Source organism: Blennius ocellaris (genome assembly GCF_963422515.1).
Source record: "Blennius ocellaris genome assembly, chromosome: 20".
In the NCBI taxonomy this organism is placed as follows: domain Eukaryota; kingdom Metazoa; phylum Chordata; class Actinopteri; order Blenniiformes; family Blenniidae; genus Blennius; species Blennius ocellaris.
This window is the reverse complement of record NC_137669.1, coordinates 9148682-9170585: the sequence shown is the minus strand read 5'-3', so window position 1 is coordinate 9170585 and position 21904 is coordinate 9148682. Positions and strand designations below refer to the sequence as shown.

The window sequence follows — 21904 nt, the reverse complement described above, 5'->3', positions numbered from 1 at the left end:
AATCATCCTTGTGTGAGCTTATGCTTGTGTGTTGTGTTGGCCCAGATCTATATCCAGACTAAATCCAGACAGAGAAAACCGGATACCTCTGGGGGCCTTCTGTCCTATTGCACGGAGCTACTCACATTTATTTGTTTAATACTCAACCAGGTTGAACAAAGTGTTTGTTAAATGTCGTCACTGGAGGGACGAATGAAGAAAGAAATGCCAACTCGACGCAGCTTAACGGGGGCTAAGTGGAATGTAATGAAGGGGTCCGCTTTTGCCGAGATGTTTGAAGTGGCTTCAAAAAATAAAAATAAATGAAATGCACCATGCAAACAGCGGCATAAAACTATGAGAGCCCGAGCAGCAGTGCCTTCGAGATAATGCGAGCACCACCGCTCCTCTCCCCCGTGAAATCTCCAGGGTAATTCAATCGTTTCCTTTTCCATCAATTCACGACCGGAGCGGGCACGGGGCAATATTCTATCTGTACTGTCGAGATAAACGAGAGCTTTAAAAGTAATAAAATTGTAAAAGCAATTACCGACCCACAGCGAAACTGATTGAAGGAACAATACAGTGATTGGTTTCAAAGGCCGGGATTTCTAAGGGAAATTATGTACTGTAGGTGCCTTTAAAGACTTCATTAAAAAAACCTGTTGGTATGGAAGGTTGGTTTTAACTGTGAAAACCACTTTGCAGCATAATGTATACTTTCATGCACGAACACAAATCCATGCAGGCTCAGTTCATTTCCCTGGCCGGTGGTGACGCCAGCACAAAAAAAAAAAAAAAGAAGTGGACAATGCTTCACACGGGTATTTTTGGAGACATAGATTACATGATTGAGGAGCTGTCCTGTTCGTGGTAATGGTAAGATGAGTTCAGCATTTGGTATGGGTTCGACAATGAAGCATGGCTAAATTAAAGCAAATTGGATGTAATGGCTCAATTTGCTCATGCGAAATTCGAGCACTATTCACCCCACTCAGCCTCCAGCGGATAGACAGGTACGGCGACAGTAAGTGGTAAATAACTGGGAGCAGGTTGTTGGAGCTACGCCGGCTATTCATACATGTTGCGCACACGTGTAATGAAGGTCACAAATATCACAAATGTTTCAAACCCTCACCTCTCATCACACGTCATTCACCGGCCGAGCTTGTTCCTTTCTGATGACGTTCGCCTCCCATGTTGCACTGCCGACCCTCTATTTCCTGTATGTTACTCTCTGCTTGTCACAGGCATAAGGACTGCTGGCATTAGAGGCATAAATACTTTCCCACATCCTATTCATCATTTCAAATTTAATGCATGGGAGTAATCAGTATGCCAGCAACTCCCCTGCTGTCACGGCTCCGAGGAAGCCTCCCGCAACATTTTTACGACAAGCAAAGACAAAACAAAGCAACGCTATTCTTTTTCAAAGGGATGGAGCTGTCAGAAGTTAACTTAGAGGAAAGACCTGAATGTAATCCAGAGGGAGAGCATCACTGACTCATCCATTCTTCAGACTCGAGCGCCTTCATTTGAACATTTCCAGAGACTCGGAACATGGCCGCACTTTGATCTTTGTTTTCCTGAGGCCAAGTCTAGGGGAGCTACTACTGCAACTTGATCTCAGAGCGGAGTACAGTGTGTACCACATTCAGTCTGGAGAGAACCTTATGAAGGTGGATCAAAAAGCCGAGGCAGAAGTGGGGAAATCGAACCGCCCAGATTAGCGGTCTTTTCCGAAGAGAATGCACCACGAGTTCGTGCTACAGCTTTGTTTAGATATTTGGACATGAAGAGGGCGCGCCGGGATGTGATGTGGTCCCAAAGTGCTTGTACATCCATGGAGATGAATCACAGTTGCCGTCTCTGCTTTGACTGAGCCGATGTCTTCTTCTCAAGTGCCTCAGAGTGGCACCGCAGTTTTTTTTTTCCTTTCTTTTTCGTTAAACATTTTTAATTCAGGTGCATCAGTTGACAGTTGTGTGTGTTTTTCCACACTTGCTTTCAGTCTTTTCCGACATCAAATTGTAAAGTGACTCAATGCAAATCACCACAAACCAAAGGAAAAAATTTAACTTGGAACTCAAGTGTATCTGTAGATTGTCAATATTTGTTTCCAGAGCTTCCACATGGAAGATATAGTGACACTCCAAACTTAACATTTTGTAAAATATAACAGGAATTATGAAGAGCTTGGTTGCACATTAGGGGCTGAAATACAGATATTTTCGGGGGAGGATTGCAGATGCAACCATACATGTGTGCAGACACACACACACACACACACACACACACACACACACACACACACACACACACACACACACACACACACACACACACACACACACACACACACACACACACACACACACACACACACACACACACACACTCGCATATGCACATGAACTCGCTAAACAACCTTACTAAGTGCTTTTTTTCCCAAGCAGCTCCAGCTACCTTTTAACCCCTGCTCTGGACGCGGCTGCCTCCGGAAGGAGAATCTCATCCATGCTCCCAAAAAGAAAAAAAAAAGTGGGGAGTGAGCTGAGCACAAAAAGTAATGACAGAGTGTGTGTCTCGAACACGGCCTTCAAAACTCACTGAATTTTTAATTCATCCTCTGCCAGAAACTCCGGGGTGCCTCTGATGAAACCTTTCAGCAGCCTCAGGAGCAGACGGGTTTGGGAAAAACAGATTACTAATCACATAAAACAAGAAGCCTATTCAAAAAAAAAAGAAAAAAAAGGCTACCAAAAAACCCCCTAAACGATAAAAATAGAAAATGAATTGGAACAGTCCAGACTGTCTCTCTGACTCACAACGCACGGACGTCCGCCGTACAGTTCACCGGCACTGACATCTCCATTAGCTACAGGTAAAATTTCTTGACCTAAAAGAGTTGATGGTAAAATTCCCTTTGGGTTTTGGTGGATGGCGGTGGAAACAAACAAAAATGTAAAGTCCTTGCAGCTTGGCTCCCAGTGGTTCCCCTCATGTTTGAAGCTTTTCGTCAAAAGATTCGAGGAAATCCATCAAGAAACCATGTAAAGTTACAAAAAGAAAAAAAGGAAAAAAAAAAAAAAAAAAAAGCATTTTGTTGTTGGCGTTTGTTAAAGTTGCTGTTATCTTCACATGGATTTTTTTCCCCCTCTGGTCTCCCGCGGGGTTTTGCCACTGGAGAGGTTTCTTGAAAATGTTTCAGGAAATAAAATAATCTTTGTCTTGCCCTCTGCTGAAAGGATGTATAGATGTCCTCTGCTGGCAGGCAGGCGAGGATGTGGAGCGACTCTCCTCTCCTAACTGAATCAGGGATGCAGCAATGGAATGGTGCGTAGGGAAAAAAAGACAATATGGTACAGGAAGGGCATGGACAATTAAAAATAAATCATTTCCAAGAAGTTGAGGTCAAGAAAAGGTGGTTGGAACAGAAAAAGAAGAAAAGCAAAAAAAAAAAGCAAAAAAAAAGAATATGGATGGAAAGAAAAGAGAAGAGAAGAGAGAACCATTAATGTAATATTGTCATTTGTGGAGAAAAACATGTTCCTACATACTCTTTTTCATTTAAATGAAGCGTAGACAAACCAAATGAAGTGTATTAATAAGAGCACTCGGATCAAAACAAATGGGGGCTGGGGAAAATGTTTTTTTTTTTTTTTTTAAATCAATCGCTGAGTTTTCTTCAGGGAAGCAGAAAGGTTCAGCTTGAAACCGGATCCCCGCAGAAGCAGTTTTCTGCTCTCAGATGTGCGATCAGCTCACACAGTGAACACATCATCCACGTACTCCTAACCCAGTAAATCCTTGCGATCGGGTTTGACTCCTACCTCTGGAGGAAGCAGTTGCTATACAGCTGTGCACACTGTGCTGACTGTGAACTCCGTTTCGTTGGCCATGATGTCGGTGGGCTGGATGTTGCGGTCGTACATCGGGTTCTCGAATGTGGCTCGTCCATTGGTGTTCTCGTGGCCCACGTAACCATTGAAGGGGACTTTGGGTCTTCTTCTAAAATGAGATGAATTAACACGACAATTCCTTCATTCTCAGTTCCAGTCCCTCAGTGTTACTTCAATCAGTCTCATTGCTATGAATCTGTTAGTTTGCTCAGCCGAGAAGGCTTCATCACTTTATCACACATGATGGTTTTTCTCTTATTCTCTTATTGTGCCTTGGTGTTTTGAAGAAAAAACAAGCTGGTATAGTTTGGAGGATGAATATGAAAATCTTTCCGAGGAAAATGTTAAGCTTCCTTGGGAAAGTCGTTGCATTATCTGATTGAAACTGCAAATATCACAATGTCAAATAATTTGATGTCATTTTATTGCTGGGAGATGAAGTGTTGGTGTGAAATATAGTGGTGCTGTAAGCCTCACCTGTGTTTGTAGAGGTACAGAGCAAAGCCTGCAATAATCATGGCTATAAAAGGCACTAGGATGGCTGCCGCCACTGAACTGCTGTTGGAAGCAAAGTTGTAGCCGGGGTTGTCTCTGCTGGGATCTAAACTCTCTGGAGGAGGAATGAAGAAGACATCAGGTCATCACTACAGGATTACTTCACAACACAAGAGAAAATAAGTCAAACAATCAAACTTTGAAGCATCCCGCTTATCTCCAATGAATGAATTTAAACAAACAAATAGGATAACGACTGAAATAAATGGATTGTCCTAGCTGAAGGCTACTGAGAACACTCTATTTGTAAACAACAGACAAGGCAGTCGAAACTGACTTTTTAAAGTTTTTTCTTTGCATTAATTTTATTTCCCCCCCCGGGAATGTCAAATTCCATTATCTTAACAATGACTCTTAATTACTGTCATCAAAGGCCGACAGCCATTAACTCACTTCACATTCACTCTCTAATTTACTGAGGTGTGTGTATGTGTCTGTATGTGTCTATCTGCGACGGAGGAGTGACAGCCCACCTGTTTGCCGCACGATGCCAAAAAAGCTCCAATAAAGTATGAGTGACAAACAAGCAGGGATTCAATTAGTGGGTTCTGCCGTGTTTGCCAATCAACCCCCCACTGCATAAACCCGAGCAGACAAACACATTTGCAAACGACACTCATCAATACACCAACACTAGATTCAAACAAAACGTGAAACGTCGTCGAGTGAAGTGGAACGGTTTTCCAAAAATGAACGTACTCGTGCATGCAATGGCACCAGCAACTAGACCGCTTGTACTAATAGACAGCTGTTTTGCTCAATCAGGGTGCTGTTGCAGGGCGATGAGGAGGGGAGGCTCCTGCACCTGCTGTTCAAGCACCTTTTTCATTACAGCAGATTTTCACAGCCACTTTTACTGTGTGCACACACACACACACACACACACACACACAGACACACAAACACACTTAATCTATGTTAACACAGCGTATCCTCACTCCCTCTTCCAAATGCCTGCTCATATCTGATCAGTCTTTGAAGCTATACGGTCTGCTCTGTAGTTTGTTTTGCCAGCCATAATGTGGGTATCTTCACACCAACGCTTAAAGCTGTCAAATTCCAATAAAGAAAAAAAATTTGTCGACAAGGCCAAAGTTTATAAACAAAGTAGCAAAAGCAAAAACCTGTGGGTCAACTGTGGCTTGTGGTACATTTGGACTGCAGAACATCCTAAAATTATAATTTAATATGACCAACTTATGGAACTGGCAGACTTTTAACACAGTAAGTTCTCGACAAATCAAGGACTATTGAAGAAAAAAGTGGTGCAGCTTCTCACCAGATAGTAACAAAGAGTGAAGGACTTCCCAGAAATTGATTGGTAGATATATTGGTGACCACCAACAATCAACACATATCAAGAGCACTTCAGTCAAATTTTGCGAACGCAGTATATTTTTGTTCATGCATTTCACAGTAATGGTTTACAAAGTTCTGGGCAGGCATGCCTCTGGGGGGCCCCAGAGAGTGCTGCCAGTCTGTTTCCTCAATAAATCAAGTATGTAATCAAGTACGAAATCAAATATTCCTCAAGTATGATAACTGTGCCACAAAACTCCACATATATTTGTTAAATTAAGTACATAAACTTGCACAAAACCGCTTATGTTTGCAAGAAATACAGCTCTATTTATGCATTATGACAATAATGTAGTTTTTACATGTAGAAATGATTAGTTTGAATATGCTATTCTACACTGTAACTACAGTATAATAAATTATGTGATTATTGGCAAAATATCATTACAACAAAGGCTTGTCATTAAAGTATTGGTTTTATCATTTCTGTAAATGGACAAACTCATTACAGTCCAATTGTAACATTAAAATAGGACGCAATTGTAACATTATTGGCTGTTACATGTGTCTATTATAGATGCATTACAATGATTTCAAATAAAAGCTAAAGTTGCAGATTATAAATGAAACCTTATGATTTCAAATTAAAAATTAATATAACCAGCACAAATCATTTTACTTATAGATTCTCAGACAACATAAAACTTGATTCTTAAATAAATCACATGACCTGGTAAAAACTGCAACAGAGCAAATTGCATTTCCTTGTAATTGCAATGTAAAATATGTATTGATTTGCTGTTGTATTACGTTACACTGCATGGAATTTGCAGTGAATGATTGAATTTTATGAATGCGATTACTGTTTCAATCAAGATTCAAATATTAACTGTGAATCCATGTTTGTGGACTAACAAAACCCAAACAAGAGGGAAAAGAAGTGGATCCACCAAGATGTTGTCAAGACTTCGGGAAAACAGCTTGATTTGTCTCCTATACACGTCTTCTTCACGGGTTCAGGAAAGTGGGATGTGCTTCTTCAGTTATATTTGCTTTTCTTTTTTTAATATATATATATATATATGGCAACAAAGGAGTGTGGTGTGTGCGTAAGAGTCAGGTCTGTGTGGCGCACAAATGTCACAGTTTAACTCGAGCAGGGATTCGCAGCTCAGTAATGAGGATGCAAGGATTTGCCTCATAGTGAGGGGGATCACGTGGCTGAGATTTCTAGGTCACAAACATGGAGCGCATTATATAGACAGCAAAAAAAGAAAAAGAAAAAGTGCAGTACATCTGACAGCACAGCTCGACTCACTGAAGGAACCAAAATGACAACGCCCAGCAAAGAATGGATGATATTTACTGTATCAAAACTCTGAGATATCGAGTCACTTGGCAAAGACTCCAGCAGGCACACACAACTCCCGGAGGAGACTTTTTTTTGTGCGCGTGTGTGTGTGTGTGTAAATGTGTGAGTGCAGAGTGAGAGGGTGTGTGTCATTTTCCGACTATTAACCATGTTTGTGAACTGTGTTTGCCTCTTCATGCTGCTTCAGAGCCACCATCTCCAGAAATGTTCCCACATTTGTAAAAGTAAATGAATGTCAAATGCAGCAGCGCTTACTGCAGACTGTGAAAGCAGCTCAGCTTTAGAACATTATACATTCTGAGTGTTCTCCTTGCCTTTTCCTGGGAAAGAAATCCAGACAAGTGGGGGTAGAAAGAGAAAATAAACCTAAAATATAAGGAGGATTTCCCAGGGGACCGCTTGGCCACAGGTTTCTATGACCAAGTGGACAGCTCACTCACCCAGTCTCTGGAGACCAAATTGGCCAAAGCCTTTTCCTCTGACAAATCCCTGGTACACAAAGGAGTTGGATGAAGAGATGTAGGACACCTAGGGAGAGAAGGGAATGGAAGACAGACACTTTATGTGTCACATCCAGGCTTTACAAAGGAGTGTATCATCAAAGTGTCAGCAGCTGGTGCACGCAGAAAATGAAATATCATGTCAAAAGGAGCTGAGAGGCACTCTTATGGCTGACATTTAATATGACGGGTTTTTTTGGTGTTTTTTTTCCCTCCCCTCCTGCTCCAGAGCACAAACATAAACACACCCGCACACTTGCACGCGCACTAAGCAGGGGGAATGTTGAAGACTGTGCATTTCACGCTGTGAAAACGCACACATTAAAATACACACAGGCGCATATACGGTGACCTGCTTTTTTTTTTTTTTTTATTAAATCAGGAGTGCGTGCATTAGAGGTGCCTGAGGTTGGGTGGAGATATTAACGGGGGAGGGGGAGAAGAGTGAAGGGGGTCTGTCAAATCCTGATTACCAGGCAATGATTTAACTGACATTTTAATTAAAGAGAAAACTCTTGGTGGGCTTTCCATCTCCCCAGAGTGACAAGGTTAGTGTGTATGTGTGCTCGTGCATATTTCACAACAAAGGTGTACATGTCGATGCCATGTAAACGTCTGTACAGGAATAAAGAAAGACTGTGTCAGGGTCCCGACCCCACACGTGTACTTACATGTCCATCCAAGGCCCAGTTGTCTATTTTGAACTTATTGACAAAGATCTCCACGGGGCCTCTTATCTGGTGAACCTGGAGCAGCAGCTGGGCTTCTTCTCTCTTATAGGTACCTACGAACAAAATGTCCACAGTTATGACAGGATCCAAGGCAGAAAAGACTTTAAAGTAATAGGAAATAATTGAAATAACATAGTTATATAAATAAGTGAACAGAGTCAGTGAGGATATCTTCGACATATATACACATAAAAAAAAATATGATGTAATTAGGGACTTCGTAAAGAAATAGGCAGTAATGTTTTCAATCTCTTTGCCCATTGTTCTTTTTTTAAAGGACATTTATTGAGGATAAAATTCCCTCAATGGACAAAATGTTATAATGAAATGTATTTTCTGTTTTTGTATTATTTTACAGACACACAATTATTATTCTTATTATTTTTTAATGTATATCTGATCAAAAAGCCCACAGTAAATGTAAAATCAAATAAATCTGTTTGGTAAACCCAGTTTACTAGCAGGCTTACAGTGATATGTTTATATGAACAAAAATGAAAGCGTGAGCACAAAAGTTTAGGATAGATGCAAAAGAGCTGTAAGTAGAGACAATTTTTTACTGGTGGTTTGACGCAGAGTGAAGAAACCTGCAAAACATTACCATAATTACGAACCAGAATGGAGCAAACATATGGTAATAAGCACATACACATCTCAATTAAAACTATGTTGGATTCATACAAATTAGATTAACTTCAACATCTATATTGTGTCATATCTATAGTGTCCACATTTGTGTCTTAATGTTTCTTCGATGATTTGAATCTTAATGTTCCTAAAATAAAAAACAAAACAAAACAAAAACAACTTATGTTACGGCAAAGCAAAAGCAATTGATTTTATGTTGGCATTGTCTTTTCTGCCTTCATCTGAATCAAACTGAAATGTAAACGTCTCAGAGCGTGACTTGATGGGCTTTACCTGCAAGTTTGAGCTCCACTCCACTGTGGTCGATCAGCGTTCCGTTAACCCGGTTGCTTAAGGGCTCAAAGGCAGTGATGCTCAGCATGGCTGGCTGTTTCTTTCCCAGGTACTCATAGGAGCCCCTCCAGAGGGTGTTCTTAGCAAAAACACCACCAGGGACTAAAAGACAGGAGAAGGTAAATGACCGAGGTCAGAGATTGAAATACAGCAACTAATAACTAATAACTAATAACAAAGACTTTGCGATGTGAGGTACCGAGGGCATAAACCCAAGCACCAGCTGCTTGGTTTCGGTGTTACACAACACTCAAGCACAAAGATGAAAGAAGCACTTTATCAGATGCAGACTGCAGATAACAGCGTTAGAGTCCTTTATTATGTTACACACTGTAATTGAGATAAATATCAAGAAATTAAAGTGATCTCCGAGCCTTCCTCACTCTGAAGGTGAAGTTAAATTCAAGAAGTACATGTCCTACCTGGTAATTTGGAAGGTGGCTCCTGCACTGTCCCCACTGGGCTTTTACCACTCGGGCGGTTATCAGCTAGAAAGCATAAACAAAATTAGCAGAGGAAAACACTGAGCAAGTATATCCTGTAAACAGAAACACAGAGTCTGCCTCGAGGAAGTAAAAATAGAAGATCTAAATTTGCTTTAACTTTAAACACAACACCTCTGAGGTAGCTGCAGTGGGAGGATGGAGGATCTCCCTATCAGCATTTTTTTTTCCATGACTAATAACGTCCGTGGTGGCCTGAGCGAGGGCTGACTGCGACAGGACTTTTCTCCTGTCAGAGAGTGGACCGAGTGTCCCCGTGGGGTCGCTGGCTAAATCAGAGACACGACTTCACGGCTTCAATGGAAGCACTTTAATTATGCCTTACTGCTCGTGCAGGGGCGCAGGACTACATCATAGTAGTAAACATAACACCCCTATAGGTAAACAGACCGAGGATGGCTCCACTCACAGCCACAGACAAAGACAAGTATACTGATGGTAGTTTATGAGCACAAATATAAATGCATACGGATATGGATGCATGCGCGCACGCACACACACGCACACAACCTTGTGCTTTATTAGCTGCCAGTCTTTTGAGCTACCTTTCTATCACTGTGCCCAGAGGCACTGTTAATATCCTGTATGTGCAAAAGGCCAGTTCCTTTTCTTACCTCCACTCCTAATGGCATAGCCTTAAAATATCCATCACATTTCAATAACCACTCCACACAGAATCTATCACATGGAAACCTGTCCCTCTGCTTCGTCTTTTATCTTTTGCCCATTAGCATTCCTCTACCCCAGATAATTGTATGTCGATTACTCCATTCCCCCCCCCCACTCACTATATGTATTTAGGTCAATGCTTGCGGGTGTCTTAATGGCAGTCTATTTGTCTGCTACACCTTGTTAACACTGCCTCACCATTTATAAGAGGTACTTCTGCTAACCTAATCAATGTGATGCACTGGCCTAATCAAGTTTTGCACCCTTGTTAATGTTTCAAAGCTTGTTGCATTTGCGTGTGTGTGTGTGTATTGTTGGCTCCGAGTGTGCACCCCCCATACAGTGTAATTGTGTGATGGATTGGCCACCGTACCCTGGCATGTGTCTGGGTAAAAGGCAAGTGTTAACAGAGCTATTCATCAACATTAGCTGAATCCCTGGTTCCCCAATGTGATTCACCACTGGATTCTGGATTCAACAAGTACCGATTACATAAAGTGAACGTTTAATGATGGGGTGCAGTCTGTAAAGAGTTCAGTACATCTGTACGTGTTTAAGGGGAAATGGGTGGCTCTGCACACGTCTTTAGTTGTGTACCTTTTGACTGAGATGGTTTGGACATTTATATGACAAATGGTGGGACAGGACTGCCAGGCAGGAGGAGAGTAATACGGAGAAGGTTGTAGGAACATGAGAGGAATAAGGGTAGAGGTAGATGATCCCATAAGGGAGGAGCCAAAAGCTAAATAACTGCTTGTGTCTGTATAGAGGTGTAGTTTTAGTCCATCTAACCATGTGGGTTGTCTCACAAATGTTCACCAGGAGAGTAACAAACACCACTGCATTTGTGCTTTTTGTTTACATAATTCAGTTCCAGGCATTTTCCCCTGTTCTCTCTCTCAATGAAATATAACCGTGTGTATTACCTGCACAGAGAGGTTGCTTTCCTGACCAGCTACCGTCGGACCGGCAGGTCCTGTGCTCTGATCCTCCAGCCAAGTAGAAGCCCGGCTGACATGTATAGATCAGGGTGTAACCAAGTGATGGCAGCTCAATGGCCCTCACGTCGGACTGGGCTGGCAGCTCTGGCTGGCTGCAGTGGTGAGCTGGAGGGAAACATTGAGACAGAGAGAAATAAAAAATATATGTCTGAAAAGAAAGGTAAATTACAGACGATAGATCAAAGAAATCTGAGAGAAAGAGGAAAACAAGAGAAATAGACTGATTATAGCTTATAAGGGATGGTTTATGATTGCCATGATTTGAGTTTTAGGCAACATAATATCATCCATCCTTATAATACGGGTTAATTATGGACTTACCAATGCAGTCAGGTTGGAATCCGCTCCAGGTGAGGTTGGGCAGACATGTGCGGGAAATAGAGCCCTGCAGTAAGTAGCCCTTTCTGCAGCTGAAGAACACGGTGCTGCTGATCTGTGAGGCGGCACACAAAATGAGCGAGATTCTACATTGACATCATAGTTTGTTGTCATTGATGTATGTTACTCAGAAGAAAGGAACACATATTTCCCAAGGTTTTATTTCCTTGAAGCTAATTACTATCATTTTATACATCTCTCACATACACTCACACAAAAGCTTGTGTTAATAATATTGTTGTGTTCTCCATTGCCGTGACAGTGCATTAGCAAGCCTCGATGTGAGCTAACTCACAGTGAAGCAGCTGTATGAATTGTAGCCATCATTAATATTATTATCTTTTTAATCATTTATTTAATTTAGCATTTGGCTAAATCATGTGGGCTCTTCCCATGAACTTCTGTATAGAATTTAACGAATGAGGCCAGATGAAACAAAAAAGAGATCAACAACATGGTATAAAAGAATTGACTGATTTGTGCTATGCGTATTTTATTTTACTTTATTTGATATACATAAGTAGTTAATTTAACCTTGCAATTGACTCGGACTAAATAAAGAATGGTAATAAAAAGGAAAACAGTAATTGCACTATGTGGGTAAATAAAAAAATGAAAAAATAAAAGTCGTTTGGGAACATCATTACATTTCTGTTCAATACATGAATACAATTTCCAGTGGGAGCAGATTTCCACACCTGGTAGCCTTGACTGTTGTTCTGGTTTCCAAAGAGTGGAATGCCAGGGTCTCCACAGGCAGTGTGACTGGGGTCTGAAACAAAGACATGCACAATATAATCATTTTTTAAATAATCACACATTAAAGAAGGTCCTTTTATATATGTGCTGCACAAAAGTTTCAGGTCCTCAAGATGCTTTGATACAAAGTCATCACACTTCATCAGGTGGGTCTTCTGACATAACACATACCAAAGGGTAGAAAGATAGATCTTCACACAAAAGAGCAGAGAGTTAAACTTTCCTGTAACATAATCATGGGTTTCTTTCTGAGATTGATAAAAAAAAACATTGTGGAACGTTATCTAAAACCATTGGACCCATTTTTATGTCGAATATCTTACTGGCCTTTCACGAGCGCAGGGATTTAAAAACAAGCAACTATGCCTCACCGATTTGAATGTAGGTTGTTTTTTGCATCCTTTCAGTGTGCAGTTGGGACATTCTACATGTGTATAAGTGGGTTTTTCCAGTTTCTTCACATTTGGTGTGTATGTGATTGTGTGCAGCTCATACACAAGATGCATGAATGGGGTTCTCACATTGACCTTAATGAGTTTAAGTTGAAATTATCGCATGTTGTAGAAAATGAATCAGCTGATAAATAGATTTTTGTAAAGGTTTATTTAATTCAAACCTGTTTTGCTTGTAACCCTAACCCATGTAAAACATATACAGTATAACACACTAAAATCAATGCATGGCAACTATTTTCCACACATATGGAGAAAGAAATGCTCAATGTGGGATAAATGTTCATATATTTTACAGGACTGTGCAACATTTTTTTTTTTTATGTTTCAAAATTTTTCTCCACACAATAGGTTTGAAGCATGAACCAGCATTACAAGCAGATTTTTACATTTAGATTTTTCTATGTGAGCATTCCGAGAGCTGGAGAACATTAATGATAATAAAAATAATGACTTGCGTCGAAACGCTTCGGGCAGGTGATTGAGGAAGAGTTAATGTCCGTTTTTAAGGAATCTCCCCGTTTTAAGGAAGTATTTCTGTATAGTTATTTGGAAAGCATTTGAGCCGAGTAACATGAATAAACAACTTAATTAGTGATGATTTTGGGCTCCCGCCAACCCCGAGCAGACCCTAGTTTTCTGTACATATATCGTCTTTCAATCTCAGTTACAATGGAAAATGATGTAAGATTGCAGTGACAATCACCACAAGGAAATATAATAATGAATTGAACTTGAATGAAAACAAGTTACTGTCAGTCATCTTGGAATCTATAGGTTGAAAAACAAACCACAAGAGGCCAGGCTTCACAATGAATTCAGAGGCAAGAGAGTACAAACAGACATAAGGAAGGAGCAAAGTCAGCAGCTGCTATGACCAATATACACACTTAATATTTTTTTAATTGATTAAATCATGGGAAATTGTATGAGTTCTTAGCCTTTCCTTCACGCCGGGCGTTACGTTCTCTGAAGCATGGTTACACAAAGTGGCTGATAAATGATGCATAGGTCGTGGAGTCACTGGTGACTTTGGCTATAATGAATGGAAGTTTACACTAAATGTTACTGGGTCAAAGGTTTACAGTTGTGCATATTTCATGGCACTTGAAATATCAAAACGGACCCGGGGGCTGGCAAAATGCCCTTCGATTTATTATCAGCTTGTTTGTGACCACAGTGCTCGGCTTCCTTGAGTGCCTTTAACTACAGCATATGCATTTAAATCTTGTACTTCCAATGGCATTACTCTTCTTCGCTTAGGTATGCTTAAAGGATGTTTATGGCAGCAGGACACAATATATTTTTTTATGGCATGCGTCCAGGACAATGGTATGATGTTTTGTGAAGGAAGGGGCAGTTGCTTTGTGCAAGCTTTGCTCAGTGGCTGGTTGCACATGATTGCAGTGTCACATTTCAACAGTTTTCGCAAATCAAATATGGTAAATCGCAAAGATTAAACTGAAACAATACCTACTACTCTGCATTTGATTAAAAAAATGTTCAGGGCTGTTTTAATTGATTGAGTAAGTCACAATTGGTAGGTCAATATAGCTGGTTAACGAGGTTCAATATTTCTGTATGTTTCATTTGTAAACTGCAAATGGCAATCAAAACTGGAAAAGAGCAAGAAGTCTCAATAAATGAGAGCTTCACTCACACTGACATTGTGATAGAAGCATTGGATTATTGTAGTATATAAAAAAATACTGATATGTAGAAGTAAGGCAGTGATTATGAATCATGGCCTCATATTGTAGCCTGTCAAAGCCAGTTTATTACACCAATCTGCATGCCATATGATACATTTATTCATCAGTCTTCAATACATGCTCGTAGCTTGGAGTCTATCGCTGCTAACAATGAGTGAAGGTCAGGAGACACAGTGGAGAGATTACTACTACAGTATACAACAAGCTTTAATTACCACAAGAGAAGGTGCAAAGGCAACCTACCTATGCATGAGGGTTGCGTGCCGCTCCAGGTGCCGTCATACTGACAGTATCTCCGGGGTGAGCCAACCAAGACAAGAGGAGGGTAGCAGGAAAAGGAGACGGAGGAAAGGTATGTGAAGCCTCGGTCCTCCCTCCTGCCCTGGGCGGGCATCCCCGGATCTCCACAGAACACCGCTGTAATGATGACCAACGTAGGAAACAAAAACTTCAGTTGGAACACAGTGTGTTGGTTTTCTAGTGAGGAACGACCATTTTGTCGACACACTGGACACTGAATGAAACGCCGTGCCTGTAACATATGGTTGGAATCCTGTCACTTACGGAAACACTGTGGCTTCTCTCCACTCCAGTTGCCGTTCCCCTGACACGTCAACACCGTGGGCAAGGACAGCTGGTAACCTTGGTTGCATGAGTAGCTAATACTTGAGCCCCAGGTGAAATCCATACCGACAACTTGTCCATTCGGGATGTTGGGCGGTGGACCACAAATGATTGCTATCGATAAACCAAGGAGGAGAATTTCAAAACTTCCAATAATGTGAAAAAGGAGACTGTATTATGACTTCAGAATAAGCCCCACAACTATACCTTTACAGAGCGGTTTGGTGCTGTTCCAGGTGCGATCCTTTGTACAGATGAGCGACGATGCCCGGTCGGCATCCATGGTGAATCCTGGAGAGCACTGGAAGTTGACGGTGTGATTGTATGTGAAGTCATTTCCAAACCTCACCCCATTTGCTGGCACTCCTGGATCACCACAGTTAATTACTGCAAAAAAAAACCCCCAAAAAACCAACAAAATGAAGGTGAACAAAACAAAAATGAAATTTCAGATATGAAAAATTACAAAAGTTGAGAATTTATGCCAGGGGGGTCAAACACATTTGAGTTCGGGGGCCACATACAGCCCAATCTCCTCTTGAGTGGACCAGACCAGCAGAATAGTACCATAATGAACTTTAAACTTACTCTCTTAAGTTTTTCTTTGTCATGGCACAGATTAGATGTCTTGAAAAAGTATACATTTTTCCTAATTACTGCAATCTCAACATAAAGCCAATTTTACCAATGTACAATACAGTGAGATGTCAAAAAACATCTATAACTGGTTGCATCTTAGTCATCCTAGTACATCTTAGATTGGGTCTCAGTGTTGTGTTATAATGTAATGCTTTCTTCTACAATCGTTTTACAATCTGTTTGGTGTGTTCGTGGGCAAGACTGCAGACTCTTGTGGGCCGGTTTTGGCACATGGGCCTTATGTTTGACACCTGTACCACGTGACTGAGACCTATGTGATGGCTTGGCGAACCAGAGACACTCTTGGGATGAAAGATAAACACGTAAAAACCTATTTAAAGGTGGAACATTAGAGTTAATGTACTGTTATACGCACTTGACCCAAGCAGTTCACCTCACAAACAACTACCTTAAAAAAAACAGCAACAAAGTTTATGTGTCGTCATGGCTAATTAGTGCTTTGGAAATTTATGGACAACCCGTTTCAGAGAATATATATATGCAGTGAATATGTTTAAACCTACTTACTATGCAAATTGAAACCGATGATAGCATGAGTCAGCAGTTTTTATATGAAAAAATGTCCTTGTACTTTGATAGTTTCCTGTAAAGAGCTTTGAGGATGCACAGACACTAAATCTTGTGATGAGTATTCCTCTACAGTCGCTCCCCAATGCTGCGAAATGAACTGCATTTCTCCTTGATTGTACTCTCGCATCCTGCAGGGAAAACGGTGCGATTGAGTAACAACACTGAAAATTCCACCGTGTGACTCAGCAGCTCTCGTCCCCTGAAAATGTCTTGGAAGAAAAATCCAGACCCCATGACTACCTGTGTTAAGTTGCTTTGGGACAAAGATATATTGTTAAACATCGACATCAACCATGTTCTGGCGAAAAAATGCAGTAAGTTGAAAAAAAGACTCAAGTCTTGACTTGACTGGAAAAAACACTTAGATTTCCCACTGGGCTGGTGATGCACATGCAACCTAAAACAGCTATGACTTTAATGGTACCTGCGAGGCGGGGAAACACAGAGACAATTTCTAATCTTGTACAGCAATATTCTTGCATCGTCACTGACAAACACCTGTTCCAGACCCCCTACTACTTTCCAAACACGTCACACAGATCTTTTTTCTTTCAGCTCAATAGAAATGATTCAGTCAGTGGCACTCTGTTTCACACGCATCTCTTCCCTGCTGAAGGCATTGTGCTAAAATGCTCCGGCATGTACCATTTCACTCCTATGGGTTACAGTGTCCTGAAATATATAATGGTGCTGCTTAGGGTTTTATCCTCTCTATTCAGAAGGGGCAGCTTCTTTCAGTGACCTCTATTTGCTCGGGTCTCCCGGCTCTGTACAGTAGCTGGGTGTCTTTTGTAAGACATGATGATAAAGGGCTGCCAGTCAGGCTGGCGCTCTTTGAATGGACCATGAATCCAACCAGTTTCTCCTCGCTGAGCCAAGGAGCTCCACCATTAATTCCCTGCTAAAGCAGTTCCCATTACAAACACGAATCCATGTTCTCTTGCTATGATTGCAGCAACCAAGATCTTCCTGAATGTGCAAATCTATGGGGATTGAACATGACACGACACATCAATTCACAAAGGCTTTTCCTGTGTGAGATCTTTTATTATTACCTGAGCACTCGGGCATGTTGCCAGTCCAGGTCCCGTTCACAGTGCAGTGTCGGGTGAGCAGTCCAGTGGAGTAGTAACCCTCCCTGCAAGAGTAAGTGATGGATCTGGAGAAGGTAAGGCCTTCATGAATGAGGATCTGGGCATTTCTTGGAGTTCCCGGATTCCCACAGGATATTACTGAAAAGAAAGAGGAGGAGGATTAGAGGATAGTCTCCTGACCGGATCAATTCAAGCATGAACAGAGCCAGGATGTCATTGTTTAAATGGAAATGGTGTTTATTCGCATGGTGCTAACATTCATCAACTGCGGCTTGGTTAGTAGTGGTCATTACTTGGTCGGAAGGCTGCAAGTTTGATTCCCCATCTCTCCTTGTCCACCAGTCGCAGCATCCTTGAGCAAGACACTGAACTCCAAATTGCTCCCAATGGATGGATTGAGTGCCTTGCAATGGCAACTGCCTCCATTGGTGTGTGAATGAGTGAATGTGATCAACAGTGCAAAATGCTTTGGGGCTACTCGTTTGTCATCATCTGATAGAATAGATCAAAAAATTTGCTTCACCCACCCATCAACCTATTCTCTATAATTAGTATTTCTAAGAAATCATGACATGGTTTATATTCCTATACTACCTGTTCTTTATTGACTTCAGTATTCTAAAAGTGACATGAACTTCATGTGGGTTTGTTTTCTCACTTTTGCCTTCTTCATATCATCTCTGGTCGGATGCATCCTCACTTGATATTTCTCTTTGTTCGCTCGCCTTTGTTTTCCACCAACCCACCCTTACTACCACCCTCATGTTCCCCTGCATCTCTCTTCATAAGCTCTTCTACTTTGATGGACACATCCTTTTTCCTCAGAAGATCCCTCGGTGTCAGTTGGGCCGCAAGCAATGGTTCTGTTCATTACTGTCTCCAGCTTGCCCAGGGCCTTCACAGCACCCCGTGGGCCTCACCCTCCCATAATGACCAGATGTGGCCTGGCCCTTGAAGTCTGTGCCAACTGAGAACAGGTGGGCAACCTCGGCTTGTGGGCATACCACACACGGCGCAGAGACACAGTGTGTGAGGCAGGAGGAGGAGGTGGTGGAGGTTGTGAGGAGAGGGGCTTGTGTGAGTGGGTGGAGGGGGTGTTGAGAGCACATACAAAATCAGCCTGGGAGATAGAAATAACACCGTATCACAATATTACAGGAGAAAAAGTATGTTGCTGATAGAGAAAATAAGACAAAGAGGAAAATAATTATAAAATAGCAGAGGACAGAACCAATTATAGTGACGGGTTTGTTACTTATTAAAATTAAGTACAAAAGTATTAGTGCCAAGATTTGGTAAGGAAAAAGATGGCTTTCAACGAGTAGTTCCACAAGAATATTACTGACATTAACTGAGTCAATGATAGCCTCAACTTAAAATTTCCATGAAAGCTTTTTTTCTCTTTTACTTGTCTTGCATTGATGTATCAAATCAGACAAAGGAGAGCAGTATTTCACTTTTTTGCACTGTGTGTAATGTATTTGTCCTGTCTTGGAAACAATCATTAATAGTGTTGAGCTGAATCGATCAGCCTTGGAAAAAAAGATAAAAAATCTTTTTTTATTTTTTTATTTTTTTTATTTTAGATGTCTGCAGCATATTGGATGGAATATCAAAACTATAAAGACATTGCATAAGGTTGCTCACTGAAAAAATAACTTCTAGAATAAGATTGTTCTTGCATTAATTCAATCACTGAATATGAAACGTGATTTCAAAATGAGGATAAACTGAAAATGTGACGCTTCGTGTGGTGATCAGGTGAAATAAGTAAGCTGTTTAAAACAAATAAGGTGAAGGTAACAAAGTATAATTTACTAAGTTACGTAGGTTCTCAATACACAATTTCTCATTTGATTTTTTCCATCCATTCAATCGCAATTCAATAGTGGAAGAGCTACAAAATCGATACAAAGCATGATTTCCATTTCAGTCAAAGTTTTCGCTTTCAAACTTGCACAAAAATAGTAGCGGAGAAAAGCCTGAGTGATCATCAATCAGTGAAGAAAAGTTTATTCAGTGCCATTCCTAAAGCATGGGATGGCACACGAGGAGATCGAACCTCATCAACATGACAATAGATAATCCAGTTTCCTTAATTGTGGCTATTGTCAGGAGATATTCAGCTCTGTTAGAGAGACAATAACACTATGTTCAGCATTTTATTTCTGACAAAAATGAACAAAAGAAAAGGTTGCTCGATTGAAAGAAATTCATATTGGTACTACCTAATGTGAGCCAAAGTTTGTTTGAGATCCAAATAGAAATATTTTAATTTAAGAGCATTTAGGGTGTTTCTAATATATTAGAAATTAATGGCCAATTATTGCAAATGATTTTATTGCTTTCAATGAAGAGAAATTAATCTGCTGGGAGCACCCTTTGCCTCCAACACAGCCGTGGTGTCCACACAGAGAATCCCAGCTGTTCTGGCTCACAGGCCAGATGAATTATGTAATCCCTCCACCATCTTCTGGGTGTGCTGCAGGATGCCAAGTTAGACATGTCCAGAATATTCCCACAGTACAGCGGGGAAAACATCGTGATCAGACTCCTGAACAACCTCAATGGGAGCGTCTTGTCTAACTCCAGCTCTTTCGTGATATCGAGGCTTCTCAGCAAAATCTCCCGGGACTTGAGATTTGGGACTTTAAAACGCTTTCAGTTAGTGTTGAGCTCTGACTTCTCCAGAACTTAGAGGATGTCATGGATCCAGCTATCCAGCTATTGATCATGTCTTGCTTTCACTTCACCAAACCATTGACATTTATATATTTCTTAATATTTCAGGAACCGGGTAGCCTTGGAATTTACTTTAAAACAATTGCATGTAGTACCTATGATAATCGTTTGTGAAGTACTTGACTTTGTGTCAAGCCAAATACACAACTTCGGTTTGTGTCAGGTACATCTTAGGTGTTGTACACACTGCAGGGAATTGTGACCCAATTCAGATATTTTTACTCACCACGACTCCTGTCCGATCTGTTTTGTGGCTGTGTGAAAGTGCCAATTCCTTTTGTTCACAACAGACCCAGGCCTTGTTCGTATGTGGTACCAAATATGATATTTTCTACATGCGACTGCTTCGTCATTGATGTGTGACTGAGGTCACGGGAAAGTGCTGAAGGAAACGGCGCTGCCAAAATGTTCACAGCTGTTAAAAGCTGTGCTCTTTTTACCTCATTCTCCTTATTCTCTCCCTCATCATGTCGTCTGGAGTTTCGCGGCTCATTTAACAACCACTTGAAAATGAATCTACATTGACTGCCCAGCGTTGCCAGATATGGAGGTATCCCTCATTTGGGGAGCTAAACTCTCTTACCTTTTAACTTTGTTTATTTTGTGCATTTCTGTGTTTATGGCATGTTCCTTATTACAGATATAATAGTTTTAGGGTTTTAACACAAGTCCTACACAGGCTGAGATTTAGGCTGTTTTTTTATCGAGGTGTGGGCATTTTATGTTGTTTGGGCTGGAAACAGTGAGTCACATCTGGCAACCCTGATTGCTGACCGGTGTGCTATGCATTATTAACATGTTCGGCGTTACTTCACATCGTCTTCTGCGTTCTGGGATCCAAAAATACCCGGTCCGATCACGTTCACACAGCAGGTCACATTTGAAATGATCACGCAAAAAAAATTAGATCCAAGCAAAAAAATCTTAATTGAGCATGAAGACCTGCGGTGTGAACGCAGCCGTAGAAAAACCACGCATCAACACTTCTAGTGTTTTTAAGAGGTTGGATAAAGACACTTACCGTGACACTCGGGCTGTGTGCCCAGCCAGGTCCCATTAGATAGACATGTTCTCTCCGGTGAACCTTTGAGCACATAGCCGGGCTCGCAGCTGAAACGGACAACACTGCCCACCGTGAACTCTTCTCCCAGACGGATACCATGCACTGGAACACCTGGATCTCCACACAACCCCAAAGACTCCCCTGGAATAATAACCCAAGAAAATACACACGTGTTGACAATTCCAAGTCCGCCATTTAAACCAACTACAAATGTAGTACTAATGGGCAGCACTCATGCTCCTTTCTTTACAAGGGATTCATGGACAACACTTTAATAGTACATGGCTAAAAATGTCGGTAAAATCTATATAAAAAGGTTGTTTACTGCCTGTTGTGACAACACAAGCAATCCAGGAGA

General features: G+C 41.1%; 1 protein-coding gene across 1 annotated transcript in view; it reads right to left on the bottom strand.

Annotated features, from left to right (window-relative positions):
* Window positions 1-3830: 3830 nt before the first annotated feature.
* Window positions 3831-21904, bottom strand: part of csmd2 (CUB and Sushi multiple domains 2) — a gene marked incomplete at both ends in the record, with an annotated part of 235010 nt that continues 216936 nt past the window's right edge. The window contains 14 exons of the mRNA XM_080515674.1: window positions 3831-3990; window positions 4359-4491; window positions 7548-7635; window positions 8279-8391; window positions 9260-9421; window positions 9742-9807; window positions 11418-11597; window positions 11814-11925; window positions 12569-12642; window positions 15037-15210; window positions 15358-15531; window positions 15625-15804; window positions 17703-17879; window positions 21505-21687. Of these exons, the coding sequence (XP_080371800.1) occupies window positions 3831-3990; window positions 4359-4491; window positions 7548-7635; window positions 8279-8391; window positions 9260-9421; window positions 9742-9807; window positions 11418-11597; window positions 11814-11925; window positions 12569-12642; window positions 15037-15210; window positions 15358-15531; window positions 15625-15804; window positions 17703-17879; window positions 21505-21687 (1976 nt within the window). The remainder of the gene's footprint in view (window positions 3991-4358; window positions 4492-7547; window positions 7636-8278; window positions 8392-9259; window positions 9422-9741; window positions 9808-11417; window positions 11598-11813; window positions 11926-12568; window positions 12643-15036; window positions 15211-15357; window positions 15532-15624; window positions 15805-17702; window positions 17880-21504; window positions 21688-21904) is intronic.